The 15,310-nt window shown below is 33.5% G+C and overlaps 2 protein-coding genes across 3 annotated transcripts; one reads left to right on the top strand and one right to left on the bottom strand.

Moving 5' to 3' along the window:
* Nucleotides 1-4,705: 4,705 nt before the first annotated feature.
* LOC139867612 (serine/threonine-protein phosphatase PP1 isozyme 3) lies at nucleotides 4,706-7,604 on the top strand. Of its 2 annotated transcripts, none has more exons than XM_071855980.1 (4): nucleotides 4,706-5,032; nucleotides 5,644-6,203; nucleotides 6,995-7,078; nucleotides 7,181-7,604. In XM_071855980.1, the coding sequence occupies exons 1-3, from the start codon at nucleotides 4,855-4,857 to the stop codon at nucleotides 7,040-7,042; spliced, it is 786 nt and encodes a 261-aa protein (XP_071712081.1). In that variant the 5' UTR covers nucleotides 4,706-4,854; the 3' UTR covers nucleotides 7,043-7,078; nucleotides 7,181-7,604. The 2 variants fall into 2 exon arrangements, with proteins under 2 accessions (XP_071712081.1, XP_071712080.1); XM_071855979.1 differs by having other exon boundaries at nucleotides 4,708-5,032; nucleotides 6,860-7,078; nucleotides 7,181-7,582.
* A 484-nt stretch (nucleotides 7,605-8,088) lies between these two features.
* LOC139867558 (folylpolyglutamate synthase-like) lies at nucleotides 8,089-13,337 on the bottom strand. The gene is made up of 16 exons (XM_071855926.1): nucleotides 13,218-13,337; nucleotides 12,931-13,064; nucleotides 12,653-12,718; nucleotides 11,748-11,857; nucleotides 11,566-11,626; nucleotides 11,111-11,194; nucleotides 10,968-11,024; nucleotides 10,810-10,870; nucleotides 10,658-10,704; nucleotides 10,440-10,517; nucleotides 9,759-9,923; nucleotides 9,383-9,670; nucleotides 9,136-9,214; nucleotides 8,865-9,023; nucleotides 8,612-8,775; nucleotides 8,089-8,516 (listed from the first exon to the last, which is right to left on the bottom strand). The coding sequence occupies exons 1-16, from the start codon at nucleotides 13,225-13,227 to the stop codon at nucleotides 8,457-8,459; spliced, it is 1,623 nt and encodes a 540-aa protein (XP_071712027.1). The 5' UTR covers nucleotides 13,228-13,337; the 3' UTR covers nucleotides 8,089-8,456.
* Nucleotides 13,338-15,310: the final 1,973 nt, after the last annotated feature.

The raw sequence follows: 15,310 nt of genomic DNA on the forward strand, positions 1-15,310 counted from the left end.
TTTTATTATGGACATGAAACTATATCCAAAAATTATGGTTAAACTCAAAGTGAAAGTATGTTTTCTAAAATGGTCATCTAGACGTCGTTCTTTCGACTGAAATGACTACCTTTACAAAAATGACTTGTAACTTATTTTTTTGACTATAAACCTATACTTTTTCTGTTTAGATTCATAAAATAGAGTTCAATATGAAACCATAGCAATTTGATTCACTCAAAACGGATTTAAAATGAAGAAGTTATGGGTAAAACAAGATTGGATAATTTTTCTCATTTTAGCTACGTAAAAATTGGTAACAAATCTATTCCAACCATAACTTAATCAACTTGTATTGTATATTATGTAATCTTGAGATACCATAGACACGTATACAATGTTTCGACCTATCATGTCGACACATCTATATATATTTCGGAACAACCATAGACACTCTATATGTGAATGTTGGAGTTAGCTATACAGGGTTGAGGTTGATTCCAAAATATATATAGTTTGAGTTGTGATCAATACTGAGATACGTATACACTGGGTCGTGGATTGATTCAAGATAATATTTATCGATTTATTTTTGTACATCTAACTGTGGACAACTAGTTGTAGGTTACTAACGAGGACAGCTGACTTAATAAACTTAAAACATCAAAATATATTAAAAGTATTGTAAATATATTTTCAACATACTTTGATATATATGTATATATTGTTATAGGTTCGTGAATCAACCAGTGGCCAAGTCTTACTTCCCGACGAAGTAAAAATCTGTGAAAGTGAGTTATAGTCCCACTTTTAAAATCTAATATTTTTGGGATGAGAATACATGCAGGTTTTATAAATGATTTACAAAATAGACACAAGTACGTGAAACTACATTCTATGGTTGAATTATCAAAATCGAATATGCCCCTTTTTATTAAGTCTGGTAATCTAAGAATTAGGGAACAGACACCCTAATTGACGCGAATCCTAAAGATAGATCTATTGGGCCTAACAAACCCCATCCAAAGTACTGGATGCTTTAGTACTTCGAAATTTATATCATATTCGAAGGGTGTCCCGGAATGATGGGGATATTCTTATATATGCATCTTGTTAATGTCGGTTACCAGGTGTTCACCATATGAATGATTTTTATCTCTATGTATGGGATGTGTATTGAAATATGAAATCTTGTGGTCTATTGTTACGATTTGATATATATAGGTTAAACCTATAACTCACCAACATTTTTGTTAACGTTTAAAGCATGTTTATTCTCAGGTGAATACTAAGAGCTTCCGCTGTTGCATACTAAAATAAGGACAAGATTTGGAGTCCATGTTTGTATGATATTGTGTAAAAACTGCATTCAAGAAACTGATTTCGATGTAACATATTTGTATTGTAAACCATTATGTAATGGTCGTGTGTAAACAGGATATTTTAGATTATCATTATTTGATAATCTACGTAAAGCTTTTTAAACCTTTATTTATGAAATAAAGGTTATGGTTTGTTTTAAAAATGAATGCAGTCTTTGAAAAACGTCTCATATAGAGGTCAAAACCTCGCAACGAAATCAATTAATATGGAACGTTTTTAATCAATAAGAACGGGACATTTCAAGGTACGGGTGTTTTAGTGTGAACCACGGAGCCAGTAGCACTATGGCACAACTTGTTAAGGTGTGAACCACGGAGCCGGTAGCGCCTTAACATGAGTATGACTCGAGTTGTGATGTGAACCACGGAGGTGGTAGCATCATGATGAATGCGTATGGTGTAAACCACGGAGCCGGTAGCACCATGACGCGAGTATGGTTAACCATATGGTGGGTGTGTTGTTTATTTAGCATTTAATATTGTGATGAATATATGCTATTGGTTATGCTAGCTTGCGGTATTGGAGATTATTAGCTTTATACTTTGCGATGGTATGCTAATTAGATTGCTAGCATGTATGCGGTATTTGTGTAAGTGTTTGCAAGTAAGTAGATTATATATGTATATGTATAATTATTGCATTAACTAAGCTTTATGCTTACCCCTCTCGTTGTTTACCTTTTTATAGGTATTGTGATTGTGAAGCTAGCTAGTTGTTAGACTAGATGAGTAGGAGCGCTTGGGCTCGATGGGGTAGATTTTGGATATTTGAACGCGGATTGGGGATTTGGTAGTCCCCGGGATTATGCTCTTGGTATTGGGTTGGGTTATTGAGTATTAACCCGTATTTTGTGTGATTCAATCGTTAGCATAAATGCTTTCGTAATGTGTCATTTGTGTACCATTGGTCAATATAAATTGTTAAATATATCGTTATGATATTATGCTTTTGGTTAATACAGAGTTGAAAATAATATGTATTATTAACGTTTTAATGGGACCTAACTTAAAAAAAAAAAAATGTGCTTCGTTTTTGGTAAACGGATTCGGGGTCGTTACATGGTGGCGGTTTTCAGCAGCTTTTAGGTGGTGAATTGTGGTGGTTCACGGCTGATCAGAAACAGCAAAACAGTAGCCGCAACAGGCTGTTTTTAACAACTTTTAGCAGCTGTTTTTAACAGCTTTTGAATGACGGTTTAGGCTGGAAAAATCGACCAAAAACAGTTGAAAGTAACAGCAAAAAGGGCGCCAACATGGGATGTTTTATGATGGTGTTGGTGGCTGCAATATAGCAGCAAATAATGGTGGTGGTGATCGACAATATTCCTGATGGTGGGAGGGTTATATTTTATTTTTTATTTTTTTGGTCGTGGGTTTTTGTGGGAACAAGAGAACAATTTGTGATTTTGGTGAATGAATTTTGATGCTTGATCATGAGTTTATATAGACCAATTGCTTAGAGTTAGAATTAGGATATGAGTCTTTAGGATTAGTATTAGGAAATTTGTAGAATACTAGGACTCTTGAGATTAGGACTCTTCATGGAGTGTTCTAGAATTTGGTCTAGTCATTATCCTTAAATTTAATTAATTAAATTATTTTTATTTAATTACTCCCTGCTTATTTATTTATATATATTTATAAAAGAAAAAAAATTCGGTTCTAATATGTATATATATTTTAATTTTTATTAATTTAATTAATGTGCATTTTAGTCCCCGCACATTTTATTCGCGTTAGTCCTTCGTTAAATATTTATTGATGATGACCCATGATCGTTAGTTTAGGTAACCTCGTTACCCATTTCGTTACTTTCAATAGTTTCGGTTTTCTAACCGAGTTCGTTTGCTTTGGACGTCCTAAGTTTTCAAGTTCGTTATTCTAATGGTCGTTAAATATAAAAATGATCGAAAAAGTTGGGGTGTTATAAATATATCACACATTTTACCATACTACTCCATCCACGAATATGATTAAAATGGACACGAAAAAGGGCGGAAGGCTGGACTAGTTGCTGGGCGAAGGCTGGACTAATTGCTGCCAAGAGCATCCTTGAGGGCTAAGAGGTTGACCGATCGGAAGAAGCTGTTGGGAACACTTACAAATTTTGAACCGTTTTCTCTACTATCATTTTTGATTTTGTCACTCCATCTCATATATTATAGAAAAAATTACAGATTTGTTTGTGCCAAATTACTAGTTAGCGGTTTAAAACTTTTTAGATTTTACCAACGATAGTCCATAGTATTATCGTTAACACGTTTTAAACAATTATACATTCATGTAACCGATAGTTCACCACTACTAAATTAATAAGTAACCGATATGTACAACTATTTAAAGCACATTAACAACGGACCTAACAACTCTCATTAACAAAATCGGATTGAATAATTACTATATCTACTATTATTTTCGTATTTAATGTTATTTAACATTTATTACTACTTCCGTCCCAACATAGTGTCCCGTTTGACTTTTCAAATCTTATTTTTTTCCCAAATTTTGACATTAATTATTTTTTATTTGTGCTATATAATATTTGATGAAAATCATATGAATCAGTTTGATTTTGAATTGTGTTTAATTGATATAATAATAATAATAATAAAATTTTCATCAAATATTATAAAATATAAATAAAATAATCTAATCAAAGTTATACAAGACGGACTTAACAAATGAAAGCAGAAACAAATTTTCTTTTGAGACATATAGGATATATGGTGAGTTTTGTTGAAACTAGCTGGAGTTGGTAGCTGAAGATGAAACTTATAACTAGAGCCGGTAGATAAAGCTTATTTTTTAAGTTTGAAGCTGAAGCTTATTACTTTTCATAAGTATTTGGTAAAGTAGTTAAAGCTGGAGCTTATAGTTATAAATTTATTAAAAAAGACAACATAATATATATTAAATAATTATTTAAATGATAGTTATGTAATTTAACATATCATAAGCTATGAATTTATTTTTTAAACTTAATAGAAGGAGCTTATTTTTTAAGCTCTACTTTTTCATAAGCTACATTATTTTTTTTTTGCAAAACAATATTTAAAAATTAGAAGCTCTTAAAATTACTAGAAGCTTACCTTTTTAAACTCCAATAGACTTCTAACATCCAAACACACCCGTATAATAATAATATAATAAAAAGATTAGTAAAATATTCAAAAAAAATAATCAAGGAACCCTTGAGATATAAATGGAACCAATGAGATGAGGACACACGTTTATGGGCGACTCCGTCACATTTTGAGTCCCACCCGTCTCCCTCTTCCCTTCCCTTTCCCTGCTTTGGAAAATGGAACTCATTTGAGTTCCTCAAATCTCATCTCCACATATATATTTAATTATTTAATGATAGTAATAATTCTATATATATAATAATATAAATTTCTAATAAAGCTTCAATTTTTATGTTGCCCCCATTTCGATTCGCATAACCTTTGAAGTAAAAATCTAGGGTTTTCGAAATAAAGTTTGATTCTTGGAGATGGACCCAGTTGCCCTAGATAGAATAATCGAACGATTAATTGAAGTTCGATCCAATAAACCAGGGAAGCTGGTTCAGCTTTCTGAAGCTGAAATCAAACAGCTTTGTGTTGCTTCTCGTGATATTTTCATGAAACAACCTAATCTTCTTGAACTCGAAGCTCCTATCAAGATTTGTGGTATTTCCTTTATCTATTTTTTATTTTATTTTTAATGTTCGTGAATTATTATAATGTTGTGCGATTTGGGGGGTTTTTAAATGTGTTGACTTTGTGATACTTGATTGTTTATTGGATTGGGGATTTTAAACTAAATGTATTTTTGTTTAAATTTTATATATATTTGTATCTAAGCTATAACAATTGAGAAGTGGAATTGACTTTGGCGAAGAATTGGTAATTTAGCTTATGAACATAGGTCTTTACTATTATCCTCATAGATTGCAAGGCAAATGGTTGTTGAAAGCTACTGTAAATTATTATATCCAAACATAAATATATTACTTATTATGTGATCCAAACATAAAAAATGATTATTGTTGCATCAAGTTGCAACAATGGTATAATTAGTTTGATAAGGGGCATCAAGATGTGTCACCAATTTTCATTCATTACCTTCTCCTAACTAATAACATTTTTTAATAAGGACTTTGTTATTAAGTGCCATCAATTTGTGGGTTCACATATATTTACATCATGGTTCAAGTTTGTTTCTTTTCACATCATCTGCATTTGTGCTGTTTCAAAACATGCCTGACCCACTCATTTTGCCACTTATATCTTATTTTTAGGTGATATTCATGGACAATATAGTGATCTGTTGAGACTATTCGAATACGGAGGCTTTCCTCCGCACGCCAATTATCTTTTTCTCGGCGATTACGTCGATCGAGGAAAACAAAGTTTGGAAACAATTTGTCTTCTTCTCGCTTACAAAATTAGGTACCCCGAGAACTTTTTTCTACTAAGAGGAAACCATGAATGTGCATCCATAAACCGTATATACGGGTTTTATGATGAATGTAAGAGACGGTTTAATGTTAAGTTATGGAAAGCATTTACTGATTGCTTTAATTGTTTACCTGTTGCTGCACTTGTTGATGATAAGATATTGTGTATGCACGGGGGATTATCGCCCGATTTAAATGATTTGGATCAAATTAGAAACTTGCCCCGCCCGACTGCGATTCCGGATACGGGTTTACTTTGTGATTTGTTGTGGTCGGATCCTAGTAAAGATGTTAAAGGATGGGGAATGAATGATAGAGGGGTTTCGTTTACTTTTGGCCCTGATAAAGTTTCCGAGTTTTTAACAAAGCATGATCTTGATCTTGTTTGTCGTGCTCACCAGGTTATAAGCAATCTTCCTTTTTTTTTTTGGTCTTTTTTGTTTACCTTTAGTTTTCTATGTTTTAAGACGATTGCCATACATGACTGGTAGAGGTGGTGAGTTTGACCTATTTACTTGTAAATGGGTTGGTTTAGCCAGTGTTGTTGCCTACAGGGGAAATAGAGTAAACAGATTGAAAGTTATTTGAACTTTATTCAAATGAATAAATATCCTTCAACCTGTTTTAATATAATATGAAAGGTATCTATTAATTGCGTATTGACATAGTTTTTGGACTTGTAAATAAGACTAAATGTATTATATATAAAGGGAAGTGAATATGGTGCTCTTGTACGCTTGTACATATAACCTTATATGACAAACACCTTGAAATCCCTTTATTTTGATGTTTTCTTGTAAAATGATTTTACTATTGTATAAAAAAATTTAAGATTAAACATTGATTTAAAACAAGAAAATTCAAGTTGTACCATGTTAATGAAAACGGATTTGCTAAATACCTGTTTTATAGTGCACGTGAAAACCAATTTGTTGCTTTCATTTTTGGATAATAAGAGGGAACATTTGTTTTTGTTGATCTGTTTAAGTTTAGATTTATATACATGTTATGTTATTGACTTATCGTGGTTACTAAAACACGACTTGTTATACTACAGGTTGTGGAGGATGGTTATGAATTTTTTGCAGACAGACAGCTTGTTACTATATTTTCAGCCCCAAATTACTGTGGGGAGTTTGATAATGCAGGTGCAATGATGAGTGTTGATGAGAATTTGATGTGTTCTTTTCAGATCCTTAAACCAGCTGAGAAGAAAAATAAGTTCTCCATGTCTAAATAGATGTGTTGTTATTTCGACTGCCTATATTTTCCCAAGGTATCTTTGATAGATTCCAAATCAATAGCTTTTAATATCGTTTGAATTCTTAAATTTGTTTCTAAACTATAACTAATGTTCTTTGTCTTGTTTCTATTGCAGATAGCATGTGGCGATTTCCGGGATGAAATATGGGCGGTGATTTAACATTGAAATCAATTAGTGAAGACCGATGAAAATGTGTTTTTGATTTCGAATGTGATTATATATTTAGATTCGTACCCAGGTTTACTAGTTTGAGTGATGACATTTTGAATGATTTTTATTGTTCTGAAAAATTGCCAAAAAAGAATCTGGGTTATATCAGAGATGTTAATAGCAGCTGATCTTAATGCTGCTTGAAAATGTTACATTTGAGTTTTGTTGGTTTCTGTTTTCTTCTTGTTTCATCATTAATTTTTATTGGCACTTGATGTTTAGATGTTATCAAGGATGAAAAGGACGTGAGACGGGGTCGAGACAGTTGGGACCGAGGGTGCCGAGACGGACGTTGGCTTTTAAATATATAAATATAAACATATTTTAAACTTAAATAACTTTCGTTGACCAATTTGTACCTATTACTGCTAATATAATACAAAAAAGTAACACTAAACTACGTCAATTTTGATTGATTCAATTGACTTTTGACCCGTTTTGAACAAATTTTGACTTTTGTTCAGTGTTGACCCGCCCATTCCCGTCTGTGACCTGACCGTTGACCAACTTTTAGATGCCGAGACGGTCTAGTTGCCAAAACGCCGCAACGGCTGTCACAACGGATAAATGAATGCCGTTTGCAACCATGGCAGCTATGCAACGAAACATAAAAAAAGTGTCAGATAGGTTATCTGAATGATTGAATCTGAAGAGAACAAATTTTAAGGAGAAACATGTTTGAGAAAGCTTCAAAATTTCGACAATAAACAACAATCCATTTCTAACTCAATTATAAATCACATGAGATAATAGTTTGTGTATAACCAACGCTGTAACTCCCTGATCGATATATTTTCTTACGAAACCTTTGAATTATAACAATCAATAGAGTAAAACGGTTTTACATGAAGGTACTCATATCTCAAATCAAACATTCCATAATATGCTGCAACCAAACCATGGTTTTTACAAGTTGCAATCAGTAAAATGACTGTTTTGTAGTGGGACAAGCATTGCCATATAACCAAATATTACCTTTAGACAAAAAAAAATAGATGGAAAAAAAAAATATATGTTTTCGGATTCTGCGAACTATCTATTGTGACATGTGAGTGATTTTGTTACTCCTTTGTATAGCATCCAATCAATGTTAACAGACCGCTTGAATTTTTCTTTACTTATAACAAAGTTTTGTTTGTTAGATCTCGTAAAATATCATTCCAGCAAGAAGTCTGTAACCTCATTTCTTGAGTAATTTAATAACATCTCCCACCAAATGCAATGAACCAGTTACAAGAACCTGGTACAAGAAACTCAAAACAAATAAATATGTAACCTTACAGGAGACACAAAACCAGAAAACTCAAGCAGATAATAAAAGACATCAATCATTACCTGCAACCGAACAGACCTATTTTGTTTAGCAGTGTCTCTCAACCATTTAATAGCCAATGGAAGGGACGCAAACACCACACTGTTTTCACAACTCTTCACAACACTCATTTCACTATATTCTTTGCTCTCTATCGAAACTAACTCACCATTATTATGAGTGTTACCTGAAAATCATGATCATATAGCTAAAGTTACAGCAAACACTCACTTTATAACATAGTTTGAGCATTAAAATAAGGTACGTAAACGGCACCTTTTTCACCAAGTATAATGTTCTCCCATACTCTTTGAAGTGTGATCTGCCATGATGTATCTACTACAGAATCAGTTGCTGCTGGAAACGATGACCCCGATCCAACTTTGGTCACAAGGGACATGTTAGGTACAAATAGTGCCTTATTAAAGTTTATACCTGAAACAATTCAATTGTATAAAGATTAAACATATGCGTAATATTAATAATAATAATCCCAAGATGGTATAAGATTGATGATACAAATGACGCTTATGAAAAAAATAATTACCATGACCACTGCATGTTTTCATCAGCTGAGGAAGGAGCAACTGTGGGTCCCTTACTGACATGCAATTGAATAATAATATCTGCATTTTCAGAAAGTTTAAAAAATCTTCCAAAATTTTTAATACTTATACATTTTGACATCGATTATTAGACTGTTCAGTTCTTATAAACACGTGCGATTTTAGTCAAATGGCCAATAAAAAACCAGGCATTACAAGTAATAATTGCATATAAGTGTTATCTCTAACCTGTGCAGAGTCCTTGCTGGCGGTTTCACCATGGTTAACAGGTGCAACTTCATTTGAATTTCTGGAATTATCAAGTTGTTGGTTACGCAAATAACTGTCATCTGCTTTAACAGTAACAGAAAACCATTTTGCACAAACTTCCATACTTTCAGGACTATGGGCCCCATCCAAATAAAACACCAAATCACCTAAACTTTCACTATTAACTGACGGGTCAGGAATGATCTGGGCTCGTCCTTGCAGTGCTGCAGTTGTTAGCCCTTTGATGAACTCATGAGGCAGTGAACTCTGTATTCAAACATAAAGTTCTGATTTTTATATCATTATATGTTATATATTGACATATGATAATTTATACAATACTATTGGATCTTACATTTTGGTCCATGGAACCGGGTTCAAGATGACCAGTACATTGGAGCCATGTAGAGCATAACTTGATTGCAAGTCCAGCGTTTAGATACTGGTGATCGCCTACAAGCCCGAGAGGTAACCCGTTCAGCAATTTTCTATCCAATGGATTTGCTACTTCAAGAGGCACCTGTAGCAGCAGAACTTGTATCAACTATACTTGGCAAACGGGTCGGGTTGGGTCAAGGTAAAATGGGTTTGGGTTGAAAAGGGGTCATGGGTTGAAAGAGTCAGCTTTTTAATAGGCCGGGTTGGGTCAAGACCCATTTTTCATCTTAAATTTTTGGGTCGGGTTGGGTCGGACCCTTTTTCAGTTTTCAGTTTCGCGACTCAGTTTTTAGTTTTTAGTTTCTCGTTTCAGGAGGTTCCAAAAAGGGCAGGTAACAGGTAAAAACAAAATGTTTTTACCTGCAGTGTGAAACAGGTTGGGTCAGTTCAGTTAAAACACTTGAACCAAACCTTTTATATCTATATCAAAGTTTGATTGCAAATACTATGTTACTTTAGTAATAATAATGTTTTGTAGTAAAGTGGTTTGGGAGCTTGTATGCATTAAAGATACACTTTGGGCGACTTTTGACCCTTTTCGTGTGGGTAAATTTGTTTAATTTTACACGTTTGACCTATTAGAGATAATGTGAATTACATCCAACTGTGAAGCCTTCTCCTTGAGCACTTCCATAGCTTCATCTGGTTGGGGTACAGTAAATGCAGGAACACCTTTCTGCATTAAACTAACCAGAAATTAGACATCATAATGCATAATGCATAATTATAATTATAATTAACAAATATAAAAGAACAACAAACAAGAAAAAAAGTCAATTACAGTGGGAAAAAAAGGATACAAGGTAAAAAAAATACCTTAAAGATACCAGCCTTTTCCCCAGCAATTAGTCCAAGAGTATTTCCTATTTGACAGACATTTACAAAATTTGACCGATCCAAGATTATAGACTAATATTCGACCAACTAATTTATATTATAATATAAAAAATAATTTGTCTGAGACTAACCTAAAATTTCAGTGTGGTCATACCCTAAAGATGAGATACCACATACAACAGGTTTCTGAACCTGAAAATTAGTATATGAAATTTTAAGATACATGTAACTACTTGAAGTTACACTCAATAATAGTTTAATGAAGTATTAATATGTGCATACTGCATACCACATTTGTTGCATCAAACTTTCCACCTAGTCCAACCTCCATAATAGCAACATCTACCTGTATCCAAACGTGAAGCGTTCATTAACAAGAAAACAACAATTAAATTTAGAAAAAATTAAATAAGTTAACAAAAATTGCCATACTTGCTCTGCTGCAAATATCTTGAAACCAAGTAATGCGAGGAAGCGAAATAAATTTGGCATTGGTATATCTTCGTTGCATTTATCCTGCATATTTAATACATTATTAACAATTTTATTTTTAATGGAATAAATTACTGTAATATATAAATACAATTATAAGTACAATAAGGGGACAATGCTATTTACAAGAAGAAACACATTATTTTTCAATACTATTACTAAACTGGGTGAAGGAGCTTATTATAATGACAAGGGGTTATACATAACGAAATAATACAAATAACAGAGATAATAACATTAACAGGAGCGATTATATTTATGAAAAGCTGTTAAGAAGCTGCATGAAAAAAGTTAATATAAGTAAATTACATTCAAAATAAGCTGTTAAGAAGCTGCATGAAAAAAGTTAATATAAGTAAATTACATTCAAAATGTTTATGGATCAGAAATCATGCCTTCAGTCTATCCCAACACCACCAAAAGTAAGCCAAAAACTTCTCTTTGGATATATCCACACTAAAACATACAAAAAAAAAAAAAAAGAGAAATTAAGCAACCTTTAACAAAGAACAAAAAAACATTTCTTGTATGAACCACTTAAACATCAAATGACAGTGACAGAACCTGAAAAACTCACCCATCTAACCGAAATCTTTCTCGAACATCAATAAGGTGAGGGGATGTGAATAGCCCGGTGCGAAAGCCACAACTACGGAGTATTGCCTCAGTAAATGTGCATGTTGAACCCTGTAAATAATCCAAATTCAAATATCTCATTATATCAGCAACATTTAAAGAATAATATAGAAAGAAACGTCTTAGGTTGCAAATGTACTAAAGTTTTAATGTAACATGTACTTATCAGTCAACTGAGGACACACGAGTTCAATTCTCCACTATATCAATAGCAATGTAACCTACAAGCTATTTCCTATAGGGTGATGATTTGTGCAACACCACATTTCAGCCATACAACACCAATTATGCTTTAAGGATTAAACAGTACGATTGCATTGATGCATAATTATTAGCGGTGCATTACCAAAATGTGGTGGTGTACACTACACATCACCATTTCATATGAGAATTGCATTGCTACGAATCCTACACATGTGCATTTGCTTAAAACCAAAATTGACAGTACTTCTATACATGCTTTTTTTTAACAGCAGTACAAGATCATCCAGGGGGACTTAACCACCCACGCGTTCATCTCCCTGCAGTTGCATAACCCGCCGCCAGGCCCCAACTGCTGTCCAGGAGGAAACCTGGCCCAATCCAAGGGCATGGGTGGTAAGTAAACCCCCCCTCCTCCACTACCCCAGTAACGCGATGTGCGGAAGGCACCCTTGGGTGAAATTCAAGGGTAAAGGGGCAACCTTGTGTGCAATGTTGCACCCCACGGGATGAAAACTCCTGACCTCTCGCTAAGAGAGGCAGAGCACTACCATATGAGCTACAACACAAGGTTACTTCCATACATGTATTTAACGACTTGTTAGACGATTTAATGATCAAAGATAAGGAGCGATAATACATTACCTTTCCTTTAGTGCCTGCAACATGGATGATCTTCATGTTTTCAATTGACTCCTCCAAATCCAAAATCTATTACAAAAAGACAATACTTCAACTTATGGTCATTATTTAAATCCATCCAATTAGTTAAGCTGTTGGTAAGAACTGATTTAGATAGATCGTTCAAGATGCAGGTGTGGAATTTGATGCATATGCAATGTAATTTCGTATAAAAACTCTGATGATATATGAAATTAATGTGTCAGTGTGTGAACGTTAATTAATAGTATGAATCAGTCTACCTTAACGTAGTCGAACAAAAGCTCGAATCTGAGGCCGCTGTTGGACATATTGGCACGAGTTTTTTGAGTGATGAGAGATGATAAAGCATCCATGGCATCATCATAAGTTTTTGAAGGATATAAACATTCATCATCTTCATAAACATTAAGGTCAATTAATAATCAGATAAACATGTCAATTTCAATACCTTATTATGCTAGAAATTTAGCAATACTAATATGAACAATAACTTGAATTGAACAGTGAAATAGTAATTAGCAATTGAATAGATAAGTATTAGCAATACCTTGTGCCATGATATGATGATGATATGGTGGAGTGAGTGATAGGTTGAGGTAAGTGTGGCTAAAATTGGGGGGTTGGTGAATGGTGAGGGTGGTCCAGGATTGGCTTCTATGCAAAGGGAGGGATGACGTAAGATGGCCACTTCACTTTGTCCGCTACTAAAATACAAAACTTTAATTAATCAATCTTTTACATTTTGTTTTAACAGGAAAAAAAAAAAAAACGAAAATTATATAAACGAGTCTTTTTCTTGAAAAAAGAAAATAATTAATTAAAAATACAAGCAAAATACGACTTTGCTCAAGATAACACAAAACCGAACCAAATAAGCTTGAGCCTAGACACTAACTACCAAAACCCAAACCAGCGTAACGATACAATAAGGAAAATACAATAAACCTGTCATATTAACAAAATAAACTAACGAACGGACAAAATAAACTAACGAACGATCACCGGATTACTCAATCACTGATTTATCCTTGCGAGCTTTGGCGCCCGGCGTGGAAGTCAAATCAATATCCTTGTTACTAATAACCTGGTTGAAAAAGTATGTCAACAGATTTGCCGAAGGATCCTTGATAAGCGTGCTCAAAGAAGGAGGGATCAACCCACACATCGCTAACCCCTCAAAAAAAACAATCACCGTTAGAAGGATCATCATCCGACTTCTCACAAAAAAGGTTTTGAATCGCTTCGCCAACATCTAAGTCCTCATCATTGTCCCGCAACCGAAACAGACCACCCCTATCTTTTTTACAATTTTCAAGTGCCGACTTCCTAGCTCCTCCTTTTAACGAGTGAGTCGTCACCCCGAGGACCCGATGTCACAAATTTATAACCCAATTGTGGGTAACGCTTTTAATGGGTTAGCGTGTTGGTTTTTTTAGAACGACTAAAATTTATATCAAATAAACAACTAGCAAGATGATAGGGGAAGTTACACCGGCTCTTGAAGCCAATCATTTCAACTAATACATTTACGACCTCTATTACAATACCAACAAAATGACATATCACGAATAAAATCAAAAAGCCCACATTTCCGAATAACAGTTGGGCAAAACACAATGCTCATCCGAAGCATCCATAAAGTCCACAAAGAAGTCGCAATATTTTAATGGGTTAGACCACACCTAACGGCGCGTCAGAATCCATTCGTTAGTCTATGTGGCGAAACTGACGAAAACTGACGAATTTTTACGGGGCGTCAGTTAGTCAGTATGCGGGGCATTAAGTATGTATGTGACGACTTTGAAAGCTTTTGTCAGTTTCTTCGGTAACCAATCATGCATATTTTTGATTTAATAAATATATATTTTTTATAATTAATTTATGTTTTTCACTTCATTTTCAATCAGATTTTACCACATCACCATACCAAATATTTGACACAAAAAAACTGACACTAACTGTTAAAAAATCTCAGAAACTGACATTGTTATGTCATAGTCAAATAATACCTTTTGGCCGAAAAGTGCACTAACTGCACGTAACGTCACAGTCACCATTAGAAATGGTCTTAGCGTGTTGGTTTAACGTTAATATTTTAGTTTAAATTTTACCTAACTTTTATGTAAGGTACAACGCGTATTCTTTCCTATTAGAGGTAATGAACTCTTTAATCGTGATCAAATAAGATGTTCATGACTTGGTAAACAGCTAACTACCAACAATGGTTTTTCAACACAAGTATTACAGTATCTAATAATATGAGGTATTCTATGGTTCATACATCAGGAATTCATGCTACTTAATTATTAAATTATATATATATATATATATATATATATATATATATATATATATATTCATGCTACTTATATGGGAGGTGATCCTCACACTGTCACACACTACTTTTTGATTCATCTACACCTAATTTACTATTATACACTTAACTATATAAGTTCAACTTCCTAGATTAATTTAGGAGTATAACTGTGAATTTATGAGACAAAAATGTATATGGATAAAAAAAGTAATGTGTGAGTATCACCTCCTACTTATATAGAGTTTTCTGAATAATATATTCTTATTAAGCGATCGGTATGTCGCATAGCTTTGAAATATTGAGTTCTGATCAAACCGAAATTG

Source organism: Rutidosis leptorrhynchoides, chromosome 9, assembly GCF_046630445.1.
Source record: "Rutidosis leptorrhynchoides isolate AG116_Rl617_1_P2 chromosome 9, CSIRO_AGI_Rlap_v1, whole genome shotgun sequence".
Classification (NCBI taxonomy): domain Eukaryota; kingdom Viridiplantae; phylum Streptophyta; class Magnoliopsida; order Asterales; family Asteraceae; genus Rutidosis; species Rutidosis leptorrhynchoides.